Here is a 21,672-nt window from a genome sequence, read left to right on the forward strand (position 1 = left end):
TCTGGAATAATTAACATTAATATCGGTTTATGAATTTTTAATTGTTGAATTTTAGAGATTATTTCAAGTTTTTAACGTTGAATTATGATATTTTGTCAACCCAGACCGGTGGTTACTCCTCTTCATTAATTATAATGCACTTCGTTTATGTATATGAACAAATCAGAGATTGTTGTTACCTGGAAATTCTTGTTTAATTAAAAAATAATCTCTCAGGAGATATGAACGTCGAATATTTGCCTGCAATCAGTGAATTTATTCATAATATTCTTCATCATGAATTCGTTTTACTTCCCCCAGACCAATGAATTCTATTTTGATGGCGGAAATGGCATTAATTATTAATTCATCTTAAGACTGACTATCTCATTAATTTATTTATGTCTAGATGAATGAATTTTAGCGAGATTATGATAGATGGTGAGCTAATATGTTATGTGCAGCGAAATTTTTTTTCCAATCTCCGCGCTTTTTACCGATGCCAACAGCGCCCTCACGTCCATTATTACGAACCTCACCACACATGGGTTAATGTGCTGGGTTCTTCACATGTTACGTGCGTGTTTGAAAAATACTGATAATTATTAAAATCTGAGATATTGGAGGAGATATGTTTGAGTCGAAAGCATCGAAGATATTAACTTGTTGGTAGGTACGTACTAATGTTGTCATCTGTTATATTTCTTACAATAGCATTACCAAATGTGATATTCTAACCTGTACTATAAATGGTACGCACTTCTGATCCTTATCATCATCTGATTTTCTCCAAACATTGCTAATGACATAATTATTTGCAGGCTAATCACTAGTACAGTGGGTTTGTCCCTATTCATCGTATCAAAAAATTCAATCAACGAGAAGCGTCGTGAGGAGATGATAAAGAGGAGACTTGCGAATCAGGAGTCAACGAATTAGATAAACAAAAAAGTGGGAAAAAAAATATTATTTGAGAATGGCAGGTCTACCACAATTGGACGAGGCCAAGTTGAAATTGGTCCAGGATTTGGAAATTGAAATGATGTCTGACATGTACAACAGAATGACGTCGGCGTGTCACAGGAAATGTATATTACCAAAATATTCTGAACCAGAATTAGGAAAGGGAGAATCGGTGTGTTTAGATCGCTGTGTTGCCAAGTACCTTGACATACATGAGAGAATTGGGAAGAAACTCACCCAGATATCCATGAACGAGCAGCAGAAGACTAGTGATAATGCGATAGCATCGTCTTAATTTTATTACAATGTAATAATTATCTAAGATTAAATGCATTTAAACTTATCTTACCGTTTGGTGAATTATCACTTCTCCTTGTTGATACTTTTATATACCATTGAATAATATATCAAATTCACACACTAGGTTGATCAATACGCCAAATATCATTTGAAAAATATCTCAATTGTTATTCAGTTGATTTCAATAATAATGAAAAACAAATGCTGTTACAAATAGTCAAAGATCAACACAAAATGAAAGAATTACCTTTTACCGAGTACCTTACAATTAGGTATAATTACGTCATTCCTACTGATAATTAAGTAGAAAATTTATTAACTCAAAATTGTTTCTTTCAATATCGTGTCACAGTAATCCAACCAATGATTTCATAACAAGATGAGAATTAACGTGTGTACATAACTCCACTCACAAAAAAACTACAAAATCAATCTTTCTTAAACAAGAGCACTCGTTGCAATTGAAATCCATTAGTTCCTACGAACGATGAAACGTTCAGTACAAACGTTCATGGGGGCACTTCTTGATTTTATTTAAAGGGTGGTGGAAGTGTTAACCAGCGGTTTTATCCTTCACTGGGCGACTATTTGCGAGGACGAGGGTGTGCTGTCCACCTCCAGCGACTCTCACTACCGTCTTTCCCTCCAGTTGTTTACTCTTTATTAAAACTGGAGTGTCAACATCGTCTTCTTCCCCTGTGCCTAACTGTGAATTACTTCCCATTCCCCATGCGTAGAGTTGGCCTGAAAAAATGTATTTTAAAATTAGAATTTCATTCGGAGATAGAGCGATCAGGATGTAGTCAAATATTTTCGTTTGCTGTATGCACGCACCTGAATTGGTAATAGCAAAAGATTGTGCACTGCCGGCTGCAACGTCAATAATCTTCTCAGTTTGAAATTTATCAATTTTAGTCAGGACATCGACGTCAGTTGCATCAGGTCCAAGTCCAAGTCTCCCATACTCTTTACGTCCAAGTACAAACACTTCCCCATTATCATCAAGAGCAATTGTGTGATGCATTCCAGAACTGATGAGCTGCCACTTATTTCCAAGGAAGGCTTTTGATAGTTTTGGGTGGAAGTAGGGAATAGTGTCCTCCAAGCCAATCTGATGATAGTTATTCAACCCAAACACGTAGATATCTCCCCTCTTGTGCTCCTTGGCGAATGTACAGTACGATCCTGCCCAGATATCCTCAAATTCCAGTTTCTTTGACACTTTGAATTCAACTAAATCTGGTTTTAAGAGGTGCTCAACCCCATGACGATTGTGCCTATCTGCAGTTCGTGATGCAACACGGCCCAGTTGTCCTTGTTCACCACAACCACATGTATATACACGACCATTCTGAGTTAACATGACTAAGTGATCAGCACCTGATGCTATTTTTGCTATTTTTATTGATGGTAATAATTCTACTGGGAGGCGTTCGTTACCACGAATTGTCAAACCCATTGCTCCATGTGCGTCCTACAATGGGAAATAGAAATTCATAAATCTAAAAATATTTACATCACATTTTTAATTGTTCAAATGTCAGGTATACACGATAATTTAAGGGCCATCATCAAATATCAATTCAAAGACGAAAAAGAATACCACAGTAATCATTATCACATTATGAATCATAAAAAAAATAAATCGACAATTCGTTGAACGACTGATTAAACTCGACAACTCTCTTATCATCATTCATGGAAACGCCGACCACGTTAAATTAAAAGAAATTTGAATCTGTAAAATCTTACCCGGAACGACCCCCAGGCGAAGACTCGTCCATCATCGAGCAGGGCAGCGCTGTGAGAATCCCCAGCCGTTACCTGCACAACCTTTCCATCCAAATCAACAGGTCCTGGCTCACACTCAGATCCTTCCACCGACGTATCTCTACCCAAGGCCCCCTCATCATTGCATCCAAATGTCAGAATTTTTCCTGCCTTCGTCAAACAAACATTGTGCATACCCCCAGCAGCAATAGCTATGATTTCATTGCAATGTGGAATGACTGCTGGACGTGTCTTCTCCGGAATATCTTCCCCTAACCCCAACTGTCCCACGTCGTTCTGACCTACAGCCAGGACGACTCCGGCAGTGGTCACATGTCGTAAGTCTGGTTTTACAATCAGCTCTGGGAATGAGAATAAAATGATACTATAGATCGAATCATTGAAGGATTTTTCGTGTTATCCTGACTGAAATTATGAGTTTCGTCTATTTATACTCTGATATATGACGTACCTTCTTTCTTTCTGGGGTTCTTTGAGGGCTTTCCATCGCTTGATGCTGATGAGGCAGTCCGTTTGAGACCCTTCTTTGGCGGCACTGAAACAGTTTTGAGGTTATGCTTGCGATTTCGCCAATCGGACGGTGTTTTTATTCTAAATCTTAAGATTTTTCAGAGTGCGAGTCACTCGATATTTCGATTCCACTAACTACTCACTTTTTTCTTAATTTCCAACTCAATAACGATATTTTTCGGTGGAAAAGTCGGTTGGCGCCAAAAATCTGGTTGTTAGCACTCCGGACGGTTGAAAAGTATTTCGGGCAGTTGGTCTCAACGAACTGAGCGCACTAAGAACATATGTTTCCGGTTGTTCGAATCTACTAGTAGTGTAGTGGAGTAATTCATGGGTAAACTAGAATGAATCTAAATTCTTTGATTTTTCTAGGGCCACAAAAATTTTAAGAATTTTAATCGCTAGTTATTTATAATTAACAAGAAGATTATGTTGCTGTAGATATGGAATTCATAAGTAGATAGCCGACAGGTGATTTTCTTTCGCAGAATGAACTGATTCTATCGTTTGTACTAAATTTGTCCCCATTTGTACTAATTTTCATACGTTTCGTTAGTTTGCATTTATTTTTAAATAAATCATACCAGTAGTGACCTTTGTGTACTACAGGCGGAAGCCTCATGCCTACAGTGCATGTTTGACCGACGGTGTGTACAGTAATGCAGGTCAACCATGCACATGAGTTTGGCCTTCTATACCATTTAGTTGATGGTCGACACGTCTTTGTGTAGGGGACGCCACCGTCGAGTCTGGCAGCGGGAGCAACGAGAAGATTCGAATCTAGATATCCGACAAGTGCTTTCTTTTCGAAAAATGAACTCATTCCATCGTTTGTTTAGTTTTGTATTCATTTGTACTGAGCTTATAATGTTCTCATTTTTTGTATTTTTAAGGCATGACCGAGTCATGGGGGTATGACTAAACTTACAAACCCAAGTAAGCCATAAATAATTTGTAAATCATAATTAATTATTCATAAATATAATTTGATTGAATGCCATTTATTTCTCCTACGCATATCGATATAAAATAGATAACAAAATCTTCAATGTGTCATAGTGGGTTTGAACGTTGTATATTGCGGTGTTTTCTCCTTTTTGTTCTGGGGCTTCAACGTGGCAAGACGCTCTGGTTTCAGAAACAGCTGCTCCGCCTGCACAGTTATTCATCAACCGCTATCTTACAGAGATTTTTCGCTTTTTTTCTATTTATTCAACAATGGACTATACTATGGGTTCTACTGAGGCCTTATTTAACAGGGTTTCTTTGTGGTACTATTGCGGCTGCGGGGTATCTAAGGAAATAGCAATGGATACAATGCGCATTCAGGATGGTGATAATTTTAATATCATAAGGTACAATCAATTTTTTTACGAGCAATAAATAATAGAATATTTTCAAAAATCATCAGGGAGTGACCCACACGGTTACTCTCCATTTTTACTCAATAATTTGTTGTTCCTGTTATAGAAATGAGATGAAGGAGGTTTCGAAATGAATATAATCATGACCATGTGTGAGAAGAGGAAAGTAAATATGTGACTAGAAATATATGTCGCTTTTATTGGTTTAATTGATCAGAATATTTAGTCACGTTTAGGCCCAAACCTCCGATAATCCATAATCTGTGATACAACTAATTGATTTATCATCTACACGGTTAGAAATGTTGAGGAAAAATAATCGTAATTGTGAAACTAAACGTAAATAATAAGAGAAACGGATTTTTCATTCTCAATTTTTATTTCTGAGTGTTAAGAAATGAATATCAATTCACAGAGGAAAGTTGTGCCTTTTAAAATAATAAATATGAGAATTCACTGCAGTAAATGCATCCCCTACGGAAATTTTCGATGGCATTCCGCATAAGTTTTTATTACAGAACAGATTACAAATTCAGACAGTGAATTTTCAGGATTAAGCAGAGAAGATTCATCATCCCATCTCAAGTATTTCCCCTGGCAAAAAGTAAGAAATATCCAGAACAAAAATTCGCCCCCAAAAATAATTAGTTGATATCTTCCGCAATTTCCCTCCGCGCATAAGTCTGTAGTGGCAAACAGATCCCATTTGAACACAATAATTCGGCTGTTGGCAAGCCCCAGAATAATCTTAAAATACGGCAGTGAATAAAAGTTCGATGATTCGAGTAGAAAAATGATCTCGAATTGAATAATACACATTGTCACAAAAATTTTTACAGTCAGCAGTTCACCATCGAAATGCATTTATATAATACAAATGAATGAAATCTCTCTGGAAGTTGACGCTTGGGCAGTCTGAACGTGTCACCGTTAATAAATTATCCTCTCTTCATTTTCACTTTTGCATAATATTATCATTAACAATAATAATGTCATTTTGATTTAGTTACACATTTGGAAGAGCGTCACTGGCTCGGTTGAGCGATTCCATTAATAATACTATGTTGCTTCAGTACCACCGACTGAAGTTGTTGAACAGTTTAAAGGTCTTAGGTCCTGTAACGAGGTCGCGAAACGTTGCGGATTGAATTTGTTTCATTGAGTCTTTCTGTCTTGAGGCCAGTTCCACGCTGTAACCAAAACAAATACTTCCTTCCAGGCATAACGACACAACCGTGAATTCTCTTCAACCCTTAATGATGCAATGTTGGTGGAGGAGTTGGAGATTATTTGGATGTACTAACGTGCTTACAAGCTATCTAATCATACCAAGATCTTATCGTCTGTGCAAAGTCAATAGAATCGACGAGTATATAAACAATAAACAGGATGATGAAACGAAGAGGTGGAGTACCCATTGGTGAAATAAAGAAACTAATTCTACATGGACAAGACAAATTTGTTGCGAGGTCAAAACGCTCCACTGATTTGCCTCATTAACTCGGTAATTATTATCTGACCTGGAGAGTGTACTGGGGTCCATGAAGACCCTGACTGTGATGAATATGCCTCTGGTAGTGTGATTCGTGCGATGGTTCGTGTCTGCTTAGCTGATAGCAGTCTTGTTGGTACTGTTGAGTTGGGACGGGTTTCAATACGTGATTCTGGCGCTTCTCCGAGGCGAACTGTTGCGACGTACGGTCCATTGGGTCCACTGTTAGTCTTGGATCCTCTATCATAGCATTAGATGCTTTTGTACTGTGACCAAAAGTGTCAGTGGTTAGGAGAGACTCGGGAATATAAGTTGCAAATTCAATTTAGAAAATGTATCATGAATAAGTATGTTCACTCACCAATGGACTTGCTGAAGTGCTGGACCTGTGTTTCTGGGCACGCAGCATCTGTCTGATCGCATAAAACAGACGAAGCCCATTACCAAGACGGCGAGAACAGTGAAACCAGCTACGGCGCCGATGACTAGGGGAATCTGAAATGAGAATTGAGACAAAGTGGATAAAATCGAGAAAGGAAAAACAATCTTAATTATTGGATGAGGGAGAGGGGTTCAGTGGTGCAGAAGTAAGGGCCATTGATTCAGAGGGATTAATTACCTGACCCGGCTCATTTACGCGCAACATCAGAGCTCGTCTGTCGCTTCCACGCTCATTTTCCACGATGACGTAATATACCCGTTGGTCCTCTCTCTTGGTTGTTGTAAATTCCAGAATTGCTAAGTAGCAGTCTTCCATTGGTAAGGGATGTAGATCCAGTGCTCGGTATCGCGATTCTAGAACTTCACCTTGAATGATACAAGAGAGGATGAGAATGGAGGGTTGGAAATAGTGAAGGGTTTCGCATTGATGAATAGATTAAGGGTAGTCTAACCAGCGTGAAGCCGCGTACTGCCCCATTCCCATGCAACAAGACGGGGTTTTGGATTAGAGCACAATCTGATTTCCAATCGCGCGGCACTGCCTTCTGTCGTAGATACGATGTATTTCTCGTTGCTCAGCGGCTTCACCACCTGTAACGAGTACAACGTATTTACCGAGGGGGAAAAACGAGGGAATTATGGGAGCAGAGACATCCAGGAGAAATTGATAGGGAAATCATTTAACATTTCTGAAAATTCGTCAAACACCCCGCGGACAGGGTGAAGTGAATTCCGCAACGCTGACGCTTGAATAATACAACGACGAATCCCCGATGAGGTGATTAGGAGTCGCAGGGTCATGTTAATAACCAGACAGGGATTCAGGAGGAATTCCTTGGGACTTTCGTAAAATATTCACGGCCATTTATCGCTGGCCGTTCTTTCGTGTCTTTTGTTCCCGTTATTTCTGGAAACTCTGGAGAATTTCTCTCCATATGCAGATTCGTGGAGGTGAATAAAAATTACAACTTAGAGAGGTGAACTGACCTTTCGATAACTAAACATCAAAGGGATTTTTTTTTTGTTTTACTTAGTCACACGGCGAGTAATGTTACCACAATTTTTTTCTCTCAGTACACGAGAAAATGATAGAACGGAAAAATTTACCCTCGGGGCACCAACGACTTCCAGAGATACTGGTGAGCTTTTGACTTCCCGGAGCTTTCCGTTTATCGTGTTAGATGCGAGGCATATGTATTGACCCTGTTGCTCGTACGTTACGTTTGTGAGGATAAGACGCGGACCCCGACCGCATTCAGCTGGTGGACGGCCGTCAGTGAATACTTGCTCCCATCTGAAGCGAATAGTCACATTGTCAATCCGGGTTGTAGTAGGCAGATTTTCTATTGAGGGTGGTCTGGGTTCGGGGGTAATTTACCTGTACTCGGCGGGGGGCATCGCGTCCGCGTGACATTCGAATGATGCACCAGAGTAGAGGAGAGCTGTTGACAATCTATCTGGACCGACTGAATCAATCTTCGGTGGATCTGTAAAGGGAAAGGTAGAGGTGATTTTTGGGGTTTCGCTGATGTTAATGGGTTCTGATGTGAGTTTATTATTTACCTGAAAAATTTAATTTCTTATTTAATATTAAAGAACAGCAATTTTGTGGTTTTTGGAACCTCGGCTGTCCGGGTTTTTGGAGCATTTCGGACTGGGAATATGTGGGTTCCTGGTTATCTCGGTGAATACTCACAATTGACTGATATTTGGATGGATAGCGGACTGCTTTCACCCTCACTATTTGACGCCTCACAGACATAGGTCGCGGCTTGATTTCTATGAATCGGAGAATACATCAGTGTTTCCCCGTTGCTTACGGCCTCCATGTCGGCTCCTTGAGCACGTTTCCAGACAATAGAAGCGGTTGGATTGGCATTAGCTATACATCGAATTTCCAGTTTATCACGACCCTCTTCCAATTGTCCAGGTGGAACTCCGACCAATCGTGTCTCTGGTGCATCTGAATTTTTAACCACGCACCCGGTGAATTTATCATATCCATTGAAATATTTCAATCCATGGTAAACAATAAGGAAGGGAGAGAGCAATTGAGAGTTTTATTGAGTTGAAATTGAAAAGTAAGCCAAAGATATAACTCAGTCGTATGGCATGGCAATTAATTTTTTGTTGGCTATGGAAATGTGAGAAGTGAGGAGATGGGGCTAGAGTTTCCTACCAAAAAGTCGAACTGGGATAGCTTGCGCAGCTGTCCATTTCACGTAACAATGATTTCAAAATACGCGCGAATGAACACCCACTGACCCATTCACAATTTCATCCTTTCTTCTCTATTACACGCAGTCCAAATTTCGCAAGCAGTGCAAAGTTCAGCGCATCAGTGCAAGGCGAGACTCTTTTTTTCTTTCAACAAATGCTATTTATTCTTCTCTGCTAATTTTTAATTTCTTGATAGGATTTTTTTATGCAGATACGAGTCGAATCATTTAGGGGTGAAGTTTTATGAAAATTTTATTAAAAATGTTCCTCGCTTTTCGCCCCAATTCTATTGAAATCCACAAATCCACGAATCCACGAATGTTGTTTTTTCGCTGGCGATTTGTTTACCAGAATTCCTGTGCACGCATTTCCATAGTATTTTTATTGAATTTCGATATGAGAAATGAAAAAGCGTAAAAGAGAGAAACTGGAGACACTTTAGCGCTCACCTATACGGAGAAAATTACCTTCTGAAAAGTTTATCGAAAATATTGTGAATTTAGGAAGCTTATATAGAGAACACAGTTCTGAAAGAACCGCGATAAGTTTCATGATAACTCTATTGATATTCCTCGAACAATAGATAATGAAAAATTGAAATAAAATGATGTTTCAATCTAAATTGTGAGGACACGCCGTTTTTTATCGTGACCATTCCAGGATTCTCCCCTAAAACAAAGTATTCTATTATTTCCGAATTCGACTAGAGTAGGGTTCCAAGTCTCCAATGGAAATTTGAAATCACTATTCTCCCTTGCTCGGAATTAATTCAGGGGATAGTTTATTCAGTGGCTTTTTCGGAGGAATCGAGCAATGGAATCCCAGTCAGCGGTCACGTAGCAAAACCTCAAGATCGATGGCGATTAGAGGTGAGTAGACAGAGGTACCTATATATATTTATATCCGTGTAGATATAGAGGATAGTGTCACCGTTGATTCCAAATGTATTTCACCCCAGTGTGGAGAATGTTGCGTGTATGTGTGTGTATATAGATGAGCAGGGTTGGGAATGGGGAAGGAGGAGAACGGTGAGTGCAAACATGATTCTGGGAGAGTGCTTTCTGTCTGGTCCGGTGTCCACTATATCAAATAACAGTCACAAAAATAATACAACTTGACAGATAAAGACAAATGTTTCGACCAATTTTTTCCTCCGATGGAAGGGTAGCGCGAAGTTTTTCCCCTTGTTTTCTTCGTATGAAAGTTCCATTTTGAGGGTGTTTGGGGATGAAAGGATGTTTTTCATAATTCATCTGTTGATTTATTGATTTATTATGGATTTATATCTCTTCTGCGTTCAAAATTTATTGGGGAATAAATAACAATAAAATAATTTGGGTAAAATTATTGTTGAATGAAAAATTGATCGTCTTTTCGTCACAAAATGCGACGAATGGTAATGTAATTCGATCAGTTTTATTGTAATTGATTTGATTAAAGGAAATCAATAGCATAGTAAATCAATGTCGATTAACTGGTGCGCCGAAAATGTAGGAAAATATTTTCATGGTAATGACAGCTGTCAAAAATTGAAAATTCGATTATACTCACATTTAACATCAAATCGAACGTCGGTGTTCGAAGACATCATGGGGTAGGCCGGATGAATGGCTTCGCAACGCACCATCTGCCCATATCTGGATCTATCAGCCGCAATATTGCAGATACTCTTTGTCGACCACGTACGTGGATTATCAGTCTCCGTTGTATTCATCTGGGATCCCTGCGGTCTCAGCTCCGTATGACTCAAATACCTGCTGGCACATTCACCAATTTGCATCTTCCACAATGTAAAATCCCGCATTTTCCTTTTCCCCCTTTATCCTTGAAACATCAGGTAAATGTAAAAGCCACCTGAGTACCGCATGGAAAATCGTACACTTTGTCCATTACTTTTCATTAACAAGAAGCCGTTGCGAAAAATAGGGGATTCTTTTTCCGTCTTTTTGTCCCGTTCTTTTACGATTTACCGAGATCTTGAATTTTCTTCTACTCATTTCCTCCTGTCTCAGCTCGCCGGGAGGTCGATTATAACGCACGATTGGGCAGAAAAGAAGGACGATTAATTGCAATGAATTATCCGTAGAAACTCAGTCGGTTGAGGATTACTGCTGAGACATTTAGCCCTTAAAAGATATCCGGGAGATATTCCTAAATGCTCAGTGATGGAATACCCGTATGATTTTTTTTTTCCCAACGAAAAATTCTTCTTTCCAAAATTTTCAGATAAATCATTGAAAAATATTAAAAACAAAATATTCATAACAATTGTGTTGCTTTTGGATGTAGTTATGGGTCTCATCGCATTGCAGTCGAAAAATTACGGTGCATTTTTCATCCCCTGAAAGACATTTCGAGAGATGAATCAGACGAACATCCCTAAATGCTCGATGATTGAATATTCAAGAATGAGACTTGTACGTGAGTGCATGTATGAATGCCTGCGTGAATTTTTTTTTTGTGGTGATGGAAGGCCTCGAGAAGAGATTTCGGAAATAAACGAATGGGATTTTTATACGAAAACGTGGAGAGTCGATTTCACAGGATAGACGAGGCTCGATTGTGGGATCTCTTTTATTCTCAGTAGAAAGAATTCACTGGTATATGTGTATGCGAGTAAGCTGAAAGTATTGAGGCCGCCTACCGCTCAATGTGTGTATGAGTTGAATGTGTGTATTTTTTTTTTTCATTTTTTTCCACCCGAAACGTGAATTTAAAAGCACGACTGGTGGCGCACACCGGTATGCCAATGGCACATAGTCTGCCAGGAAATTTCGTATTCCACGTGTAGCATTGAACGAAAAATGCAACGAGCAACAAAACAACTGCGTGAAGTTGAAAAGAAAAATTGCAGCTGGTAACTATGCCCCGAGCCAACGAAAACAGTCCGTATATGTGGTGAAAAAAAAAAAGTAAACAAAACCATTAAATTAAAACCATAAACAAAAAATCGATGATGGAAATGCATTAACAACGTGAATTATACATCACAATGGGATTCCACATGCACCTGAGGTTTTTAGAGTAGAATTATTTATGTATTGATAATTCCGAGAGTGATAGCCATTTGATTTTGCACATCGACCTTTTGTACTATTTTTCCAGATACCGAGGGATGCCGTGGAGAGCGGTTCGTGGAGATTTTTCTTACGGAGTGCACGTCTGGAGCTCACCAATGCTTTAATAGAACATGAAGAGCAGGGCTATGACTATTCATGGGGTGTGAAGTGGAGGCACAGGGGCTGTGTCGTGTGGCTACATTTATAAGATATTCCCTGAAAATCTTTGAGGGTGTGAAAAAGTCTCATCAAAATCTGGGTAAATTTCAGGTACACAGAAATTGCGTTGTTATATTTACTAAAATTTTTTTGAGCGATTTTTCTTGAGGCAAAATATCTGATATATTTCGGAGAAAACTTATCGAATGGCAATTGATGTTGAACCTGCTCGAAAATTTCAAATCCAAAATTCTATTGTGCACCCGAGGAGATAACATATTTTACACTTCCATTCATAAAATTATGAATTATTTATCCATCCCCCCATTGATAACGCCACGAACCTGATTCGTGAATTTCCAAGAAAAATATAACCGGAAAGTTTACCAATAACCGATTTTTCCATCAGTTCCGAACTTATGAGTTAAACATTAGAGAAGCGTAAGGTTTATCAATTACGAACCATTTAATCAGAGGCGGAGGATTGCCATATCGGGCCGTACAAGTGAGCGTTGCAGTCTCACCTGCTCGGGCTGTGACATTTCCACCGGGTAGAATTACTGCACCGGCGTACTCTATCTGCGGACGATGAGGGCTCACTGGAATGAGACAATTAGCGATGATTAATTCGTAATTCACGTTGCCCTTCCGCACTCGGTGCTCTATCCTTTCAATTCGTCAGTGCGTGGTATAGCTATCCATACTTTTGTGGTGATGCACTGGTGCCTACGTCCAATCGTAACCTCATCAACCTTTATTCAACGGATCTTGGTGTCCTCTGCAGGTCCCAGGTCCATGCACCAAGAGTAAAAGAGAAAGACGATGTGCTACCCACCTCCCGCCCCCTCTCCCTTCTATATTATGAATAATTAATGATTTATTGACAACGCCGAGGGTCGTGTACGTCGCACTCTCGATCCTGGCCATCGATCAATGTCGGCCAACGGTTTACGACCCTGGAAACCCTCGAGACGCATAATCGATGAGCTTGAAATTTTTATTTTTCTCATGCTGCGGCGTAAACACTGCAAACGAGGATTTATATGGCTTAGGAGGATTTATTTCATACCTCGTACAACGAGTCTCGCTGGTTCTGAGGTTAATGCATCCTGCGATGTGAAATCACTCGGTGTTACTTGACACTGCCAAAGACCATCGTCAAATTCAAGGGTCGCCGCTCTCACCCAGAGGGAACAGTCACCAACGTCCGGAGAACCCACCCATTCGTATTTCTGGAGGTGCATTCCAATCGGCTGAAACATTATTTTAATGCATCGGGGAGCGGTTATTGCTGGCTCTCTTTATTTCCTTTGTTCCATCCAAAAATGAAATTTTCTAAATTTTTTTTAACAAATAAATCTTGTCGGTCGAGAAAAAAAATCGGAATGCCAGAGAAATGTATATTGACGCGTGTGTCTGTTATTAAGGCGTCGATATGATGCGAGTAATGCTGTCGAAATGAAAACAAAGCCCAGTTACTTCTACGTGATATATGAATTTCAATATTTTTATTCCTTCTCTGATGCTCTCCAGCAAATATTGATGGAGTGAGATCAAGTGGATGAAATAGACTGCACGAATGCATAATGCGTTCAAACGAGATTGGATCACGTTTTGGAATACCCATCGAAAAACGTCATTCACCCAATGCATCCGTCATTCTCGTATGGCATACACGTGTATACATTGGTGTACGGCGATTGGATCCGACAAGGATTCACTGCCACAATTCACGTGTACACTCTTGTCATTTTCGCATGTAGTCTGATGAAAAGTGGATTTGTATAGCAAGACACATTCTGTTTTGTGGCATTAGGGTGAATATGTTCGATCCATTGTTTTTACAGTGTTGCCAATGTTACGGGTGTCGTACATTCCCATAAAGGGGGGGTGGGAAATTCCATTTCTGATCCATCTAAAACCGAATGAGTTTTCTCTTTCGGAGAAATGTTTATTATTCGTAATAATTCGTATTACAATAAAGATGCGCTCTACAGCACTCATTAAATTCAAAGTTCTCAGATCCACTTATGGATTTTCCAAGGAGAATTTTTTAAAGACAGAAAAGTTTTTATTGTTGTATAATAAAGTATCCTCCATCTTATCTGAGTCTATATGCCCAGCATGCCGTAAATTTCTCAACAATTCACCCACCTGAAGGTCAAGTAATAAAAGCTGAGATACGGTTTTCGATTAAATGCACGAATTTCGAAAATAAAATAGAAAATTCCGAAGAATTCCACTAATGTGAGTAAATGACTGGTATTACTTCAACCTAAGAGATAATAAAAAACTCCAAGAAAAGCAGAGCAAGTCTTACCACAATCGTATTTCTACCACTTGACGCTGCTGGATGCCCGCACGTTTGCCTACACCACTCTCTTCCCGACCGTTCGCCACCTCAAGGATGAAGCTACATCTCCGTGTAGCACATAACCACAAGTCACGGAGTAACAAATGCCCGTAGTTTCCAGAAAAGTTGGGGAAATCAATAATTACTCGAACCGCACGTACTTCCCTTTTTTTTTGTTACACTTCCCTCCGATCGAGGTAATGAACTAATATTGAAGTCACGTGCGAAACTCTTTTACTTAATCACTCGCGATGACAACTGCCATCCGGAAACGGTTGAATATCCCCTGATATTACGGTCTGACTCCCCCAACAAAAAATCACAGTCCAATATCTGAATAAAATTTTTTTTCATTCCAAAAAAAAACGTTTTCATTCCAAAAATTTAAACTTCATAATTTCCGTCAAAAGTGACGATGATGGACGAGTCTAAAATTGTAAATACATTGTTGCAGACATCAATGTATTGCAGATATCAAAAATAATAATTCGGATACACGTGCGATCGGATATTCTAACTCGCGCGATTGTCAGCCCTGGGCTTCGCCTCGGGCCGCCGACTCTGCCCTGATTGCAACTTCGGCACAGTTTCATGGAAATTCTCATTCTATAAATCAAAACCCAGCTTTAGGGATTGCACCCATCTCATATGAACATGTGTACCACCGAAAAGACCAAATAAAATCCAAATGCTAGCGCTTTGTTCTTTCATCTCCATTAAAAAATCCCCCTGTGATTTTGAAAATTCTCCGCGGTCCCCTCTTGAATCAAAGAAAATCTTCGAGATAATTTATTCTCGAAAAAGCTAAATACTTATCCCGCATACACGTTTCATTTATAAAGATATAAAAGCAGCGCTACTCATTTAAGGGATTAAAATCCGTGCAAAAGAGTGTGTACTCACTCAGTGTGAAGAGACGAAAAAAAGAATTTCAAAAGAGAGTAGTTTGCGTCTCCGCGCAAGCCCACAGTGGAAGGGGGTGGATGGGTGAGGGTGAAGAGGGAAAACTCTTATTTCCTTTCTCCTCAGCCGTTGAGATAGAAAAAGAGTGAAGGTGGGGGTCATTCGGGTGCTCATCGGCACGCCGATGCACCTCCACACCAATGTGAAATGCTCCTGCTAGCTGTGTTCTCCAGAGGCTGTGAGCAGCAATCAGCGTAATGCACCCGCAGACACTCCCCCTCAACCCGGTAGCCCTCACCTCGTCCTGCGCCCTTTTCGTTCAACTCTACGCGCTGAAAACAGTCATAGAGAGGGCGGCAAGAGGGGCTCTAAAGTACATAGCCGATAGCGGCTACCGAAGGGGTTAGTGGGAAGAAGGAGGGGGGCAGGGGCCCCGATAATGTTCTCTGCAACTGCGTATTCGGAGGCCAGGCAACGTGCACACGGCAATCACATTGAGAGCCCCAACCAAATAGATCGCCTCCACGACTCCAGGAATAAAGTGAAAGAAAGAAAAAGAGGTAAAATCTATCGGTCGAAGCCTCAGCAATACCATTCGCTTTAATCCCCAAAGAGATTTCCTTTTTATGTTGCATTCGGTATACACTGAACCTAGAATGGAGCGAAAGAGTGACGGAGATTCTGTCATTTCCACGTGTAAATTATTGATGCTTTAATGGATTTCCCTTGTCACCACATTTTGCATTAGATTTAAAAAAAAAAAAAGTGATTGCATTGAATCGCTTCAACGTCAATTTCATTCCGTTAATGTATTATACTTATAACATTAATTTTTTTCTTTCTGTGTCGTAGATTTTCTCGTATCCGCTTCATGTGGAATATTGCACACATTACTGCAGCATTATTGTTATGCATAGCGCAGTCAGTGGTGTGGGGGATATTTAAAATGAAATCAAAAGCCGCAAGGTATTCCCATGATGTGCGCTCCAAATCAGAGACAACGACGTCATATTCTCGGGAGAATTTTCTCTCGCTACGTGGATACAGGGATGGTATCTATATGTGGTTAAAGGAGAAGGAGCAAGAATGCCCTGAGGGTGCGCCACCCCTAGTCAGCCCGATCCCTCCGGTTATTTACATCTTTCATAAATATTCAGCAGCAAAAACGCAAGCACATACTGGAAAAAGAGGAGAAAAAATATTGGAGGTTTTTTCATCGCCTAGATGTGATAAAAAATCATTGTACTTGCTTATTGATTTTGGTGAATGTCAGCAACATGAAGACGTCGAGGAGTTTGATGGCCTACTGATAATTTATCAGTGCAGTTATGTTGGTATGATTTTCTCATTGAAAGCAATAGTTATTTCAAATGAATAATTACTTCGCCGACGAGAGCAATCGATTCTCGAAAATAAATTAATATTTTTTTTATGCAAGTGGAGATTTTACTAGTTGGAGATTATACCCAAGTCTGTTATTTTCCATTAACAATGTCGTTGAAATAAATCATAATGAAAATAAAACCTCAACTACAGAGGTTTTATTTCATTGAAATGTGTAATTCCTCTGAGTGCAGAGTAGAAAAACCAGGAACGCAATAATCCTCTGTCAATATTCCCCTCAATTTTTTTTCTCCCCATGCATGTAATGATTATTTTAATCCGCGATGTATCCCGTACCGGAATATATATATACATATATTTTTTCAAATTCCCCATGTCCTTCAAACAGATTACTCCAACGAATTAATATGGAAATTAATGCATACTCTATTCATACAAGACTGGGCGGAGATGAGAGTCTCTATTGCCTCCCTCATCTCCTCTTGAAATATATTTTGCCACAGGTACCCTGGAGGGAGTCGTTCACGTATCCTTTGCCCTATCTCTGTTCCACTCTGGGGAGACCACAATAGTTTTACAAAGAGGGGGACGAGGGGGGGGGGGGGTTGAGGGGAAATTTTCGGGGGCATCGCATTCGTCGAGTGCATACTCACCCACATTGTCGCAGTCAACATCGAAACTTACTGTACATACTCGGAATATCTTGTGTGTTGGTGCACTGGTGGTGCTGGCATATGTGTCGGGACGGTCCGCTCGGCTAATCCAGAGCGTCGTGTTGAGTGCATGGGAATGGGTAGGGGATAAGTGCACCATCCCCCGTCCTCCCTCTTTTCCACCATCGTCTCTAACCCCCCCAAGTCAAGTTTGTATATTTCGTGCAAATATTTGGTTCACCCAGCAAACGGCATAATCGCTGAGTTTATCAACATCCGCCTCTCCTTGTTTCCCCGCTATTCTCGTTCGCTAATACTCGGGCTCATTGTTATCAAAAAAGCTATGATCCTGCAGAATTTATATTCTCTCGTTCTTTCCATTTTTCATCATCGTTTTTTTAATTCATTTTTTCGTTGAATGCGTATGAAAACTATGGCGGGGAATTACACGCATTGCAATTAAAATTATTTCATATAAGTCTGTCTTAAATTGGAAAAAAGGTGAGTGTGTATGTGTCTGGTTCGTCGTAGAGCGGAATTTTATGTCTGATAATAAATTGCAATGGTAATGATATATTTTTGTATGTTAACAGCTAAATTTTATCTCGATGTGGATTTTCCGGAGTTTCGGGATAGAAATGGAAAAACGAGATTTTATAATTACTTTTATGGAACGGTAGGAGAAATTTTATAACAAATTTCTCTACGTCCATATGATACCGTAGAAATAATATTTCCTCGTTCCTTTCATTTACCATCATTGTTATTTTTATTTAATTCTTGTTGAATGCGTTACGGTTTTTGACTGTAGTAAAGAATGACATAATTCTCAATTTAATTAATGGAAAAAAATGAATAATGTCCTTTGTTGTTATATTGGGCGTTGCCTAGTTTTTTTCTTCATTTCGTTTTTTATTTTCACTGTGCATTACGAAATTGAGTGTGTTGCGCGAATACCTGGTCCATCAAGGCAACAGAATATTCGCGTAGTTTATCTGCCCTCTTTCGACTCAGTGCCATTATTCCCAAAAACACTATGTGATGCCGCGAAATTTATATTCTCTCATTTTTTCCATTTTCCCTCATCTTTTTTTTTCATTATTTGTTGTTGAACATTGACGGCACACAATATTCAGTTACACGAATGCGGAAAATATTATCGAATCGAAAACGAAAATTCAAAACTACGGTTCGTGCAACTTTTTAAAGAGATGAAAATAGAAACAATACCTTTGGTACGTTGAATATATTTTTTTATATTGTTGTATAATGCGTTACGTAACCTTTTCATTCCTCTTTTTCATTGTTTATCACAAGTTTGTATGCGTCGCGGAAATATTCGCTTCACTCAGACAAAGAAATAATCGCCTAGTTTCGAAATAATCCCTTTCCCTTTTTCAATTCAGCCTCATTGTTACCGAAAACACTGTATGGCCCTGCAGATTTTAGAATCTCTCGTTTGTTCCATTTTCCATCATTTTTTATTACTGTTATTTCCAATTAGCCGAATGTCGAACGTATTTTTATTTATCGAATATTCAAGTAAGTGGAAAATAGGATTAATTTTTTCAACTGAATCGTTTGTTGTCATGACAACTTGGAAAATAATCGACATAGAGACTTGAAACTTTGTATAGTTCTAGGCCTCGTGATAACAAACTTTCGTATTTTGAATGGACGAAATTAGACCAGCAGTCGTGGAGATATCCAACTTTGAATGTGAAACTTTATTCTTCAATATTTCAAAAGCATCTCGGTCAAATTCATTTTTTTTTTAATATTTGTTACAAAGGTGCCTATCCCATGTCCTCTTTTTATGGGATCAGTTCATTTTGCTACTACTCAACAATTGGGGTTTGAATGTTTCACTCATTTTCATTTACCATTAACCACGAGTTTGTGTGCTGCAAATATTTAATTAACCTGGGGAAGAAAATAACTTATTTTATCCGCCGCTCCTTCCCCCCAGTCTGATTGTTATCGAAAAACAGTGGTGCAACCAGAGGTTAAACGCGCCAGCTTTTTTATTCTCCATCACGGTAAATCATTTTTTTTTCGTTAAATTTGTTGTCATATAGTTCAGCGGGGATTGTATCCAATTAATCGAACGTACAGAATACGCCTTTGAAACGAAAATCCATTTTTTAAGAATTAATTTTGTTTTTACGTGAGAGCACAATGGAAACAGTGCATTTGTTAACATGAATAATTTCTTTCTAATTATGCTCAAGCATTTGTTGCCCGAAGGTTTCAATCCATTTCCTCCGCTGTTTATTGGACGTTGTTTGGTTTTGTGCACATATTTGGTCCATCCGGGGAGCGGTTTATTCGTTTAGTTCGTCAACATCAGCCCCTCTCTTCATCCCCATTCATTGTGAGTGAAAAAAAAAAGTCTTCATCATGGGTTTTCAATTTTTTGTGCATCACAGCATTATATCCCAGGGAACTCCCCAATTTTTAACGCGACAAATATTAAAAGTACACTTTTGCACTGAATGTTGAAAAAATTATTTGATTCTTCCCTTCCAGCAACTAAAAAAAAAATGTCTGTTTCGTGTATCCAATTTTTCACTGTCAATAATCTCTCTTCTTAATTACATTAATGTGCTCGTTTTCAGGGCACCATGAAATAATTTTCAATTAAACAGAAGTAAAAAAAATATTTTTCCTTGATTATGAAATATGTTTACAAGGTGTTTTATGTTTTATAAAATCTCTCTGGAAGCGTCGTTAAAGAAAACATGGAAATAATATAATCAACAGTTTCGCGCGCAGTGAAAAGAAATCTTTGTGGGGATTCAGTGTCTTTTTCTCTCTCATGTGGACACGCTACCAAGCGTTATACTAGTCTTTCGGTTCTGGTACTTGAATTCTGTACACAGGCTTGTACATCTTTACGAGTATATGTAATGGGGGTGGCAAGGTGTTCACTCAGACTCTCTCTGCACCGTTACATCTCTCTGTGGGACGTAAACATATTTCATTCACACAGCTTGCGGATTAATTTCTGTAGGAACTTATTTGCATGACATGGGAAAAAATAGTAGCTCGGAAATAACGACCTCACCATGGAGTGCCACTGGTTCCCACTATTTTCCATTTCAATATTTGTTTGTGTTTTTTTTATTCCTTGAGATAGCAAACGGTGTTATATCGCTCGAAACTTGACTATTCACTGTCAAATAATTAATTCACACTATTAATTTTGAAGTCCTGTCATTGACATGTCTTTCTCGCTTTAATTTTCGAATGATTATTTAACTCTGGAGTTTCTCCAGTGAAGTATTTGAAATGTCACCGATTATTTTACAGTTCCACGATTTATCGAACAATTTTAAGGCCCATAAGAAGATTGACGAGGTGTTATAGAGTTTTTGTCAACGAGTGGAAGAGTAATAGTTGGAGTTGCTCGTGCAGATCCACAAAAGCGATTCAATCTGTGAAGAGAGGGCAGTAGTGGCCGAGTTGTAAGAGAGGGAACTATCGTCTCACATCTTGAAAAGCACCGCTGATTGAAATTTATGTACAACGACTCTTGCAGAGGTTTTACCCCAACCGGGGACTTTCAATACGCATCTACTCGTTTTGTACTCGTATACTGCAGCTAATCGATTTTGCTCTTCATTCAGCGACGAGGGGAATGGATGTTGTAACATTGCAACGCCCATTGATGCTGAACTTTTGTTATTTATTGAAAACTTCAATCTCATCATTCGTGTGTGGTACACTGTGTCACAACGATTTTGTTAGATTGAATTTTTTAATCACTTCCGTTGAAAAATTGCAACTTCCGGGGGCTTTTAGAGTGTTGCATTCATTGTACCGTACGGGGTCTGAACGGAGGGAAAAGTTTGATAGAAATTTCAGTACTGTTTTATCATAGTATCGCCACAATCGCAATTGAGTGAATATTCAATGCGGAGGGATTTATAATACCACGAAATTGGAATTTATTCTGATTTGGAAAGCGAAGGTTGGAAACGGTGAAGGTAGCGGGGGGAAATAGTTATTATATGGATAAATGGGAATTTTACGGACCGTTTAGGAGACATTTTGAGATGGGTCATATTCCATCCGATTAGTGAGACAAAGATTTTTTGGACGTCCTTGAACAATAGTAATTAATTTTTTTACACAAATT

At 39.1% G+C, this 21,672-nt stretch overlaps 3 protein-coding genes across 5 annotated transcripts in view; 1 reads left to right on the plus strand and 2 right to left on the minus strand.

The window, feature by feature from the left end:
- Window positions 1-490: 490 nt before the first annotated feature.
- Window positions 491-1,285, plus strand: LOC135164269 (mitochondrial import inner membrane translocase subunit Tim10). 2 transcript variants are annotated; one of them, XM_064124454.1, is made up of 2 exons: window positions 491-648; window positions 801-1,285. In XM_064124454.1, exon 2 carries the CDS (start codon window positions 956-958, stop codon window positions 1,235-1,237), a length of 282 nt encoding a protein of 93 aa, XP_063980524.1. In that variant the 5' UTR covers window positions 491-648; window positions 801-955; the 3' UTR covers window positions 1,238-1,285. The 2 variants fall into 2 exon arrangements, with proteins under 2 accessions (XP_063980524.1, XP_063980523.1); XM_064124453.1 differs by having other exon boundaries at window positions 494-652.
- A 101-nt stretch (window positions 1,286-1,386) lies between these two features.
- Window positions 1,387-3,926, minus strand: LOC135164268 (regulator of chromosome condensation). The gene is made up of 5 exons (XM_064124452.1): window positions 3,687-3,926; window positions 3,485-3,568; window positions 2,995-3,374; window positions 2,077-2,716; window positions 1,387-1,986 (listed from the first exon to the last, which is right to left on the minus strand). Coding segments are annotated over exons 1-5 (1,296 nt in total). The 5' UTR covers window positions 3,688-3,926; the 3' UTR covers window positions 1,387-1,795.
- A 542-nt stretch (window positions 3,927-4,468) lies between these two features.
- LOC135164320 (nephrin-like) overlaps window positions 4,469-21,672 on the minus strand; it is a 52,486-nt gene continuing 35,282 nt past the window's right edge. The window contains exons 3-13 of one of the 2 annotated variants that reach the window (XM_064124557.1): window positions 13,348-13,531; window positions 12,742-12,877; window positions 10,612-10,814; window positions 8,537-8,803; window positions 8,219-8,327; window positions 7,948-8,134; window positions 7,293-7,431; window positions 7,019-7,206; window positions 6,761-6,894; window positions 6,428-6,665; window positions 4,469-4,696 (exon numbers count right to left, since the gene is read on the minus strand). In XM_064124557.1, the coding sequence (XP_063980627.1) occupies window positions 4,589-4,696; window positions 6,428-6,665; window positions 6,761-6,894; window positions 7,019-7,206; window positions 7,293-7,431; window positions 7,948-8,134; window positions 8,219-8,327; window positions 8,537-8,803; window positions 10,612-10,814; window positions 12,742-12,877; window positions 13,348-13,531 (1,893 nt within the window). In that variant the 3' untranslated portion in view covers window positions 4,469-4,588. Of the gene's footprint in view, window positions 4,697-4,767; window positions 6,098-6,427; window positions 6,666-6,760; window positions 6,895-7,018; window positions 7,207-7,292; window positions 7,432-7,947; window positions 8,135-8,218; window positions 8,328-8,536; window positions 8,804-10,611; window positions 10,815-12,741; window positions 12,878-13,347; window positions 13,532-21,672 lie in introns of those variants that run through there. The other variant, XM_064124559.1, reaches the window with a different exon arrangement.

The sequence above is a fragment of the Diachasmimorpha longicaudata genome, chromosome 7, assembly GCF_034640455.1.
Source record: "Diachasmimorpha longicaudata isolate KC_UGA_2023 chromosome 7, iyDiaLong2, whole genome shotgun sequence".
Lineage (NCBI taxonomy): Eukaryota > Metazoa > Arthropoda > Insecta > Hymenoptera > Braconidae > Diachasmimorpha > Diachasmimorpha longicaudata.

Coding starts and splice junctions, on each gene's coding strand:
- LOC135164268 (XM_064124452.1), bottom strand. Junction 3,375..3,484: donor GAACCCCAGAAAGAAAGAAG/GTACGTCATATA, acceptor TCTCATTCCCAG/AGCTGATTGTAAAACCAGAC. Junction 1,987..2,076: donor TTTTGCTATTACCAATTCAG/GTGCGTGCATAC, acceptor ACATTTTTTCAG/GCCAACTCTACGCATGGGGA.
- LOC135164269 (XM_064124454.1), top strand. CDS start 956: ATGGCAGGTCTACCACAATTGGACGAGGCCAAGTTGAAATTGGTCCAG.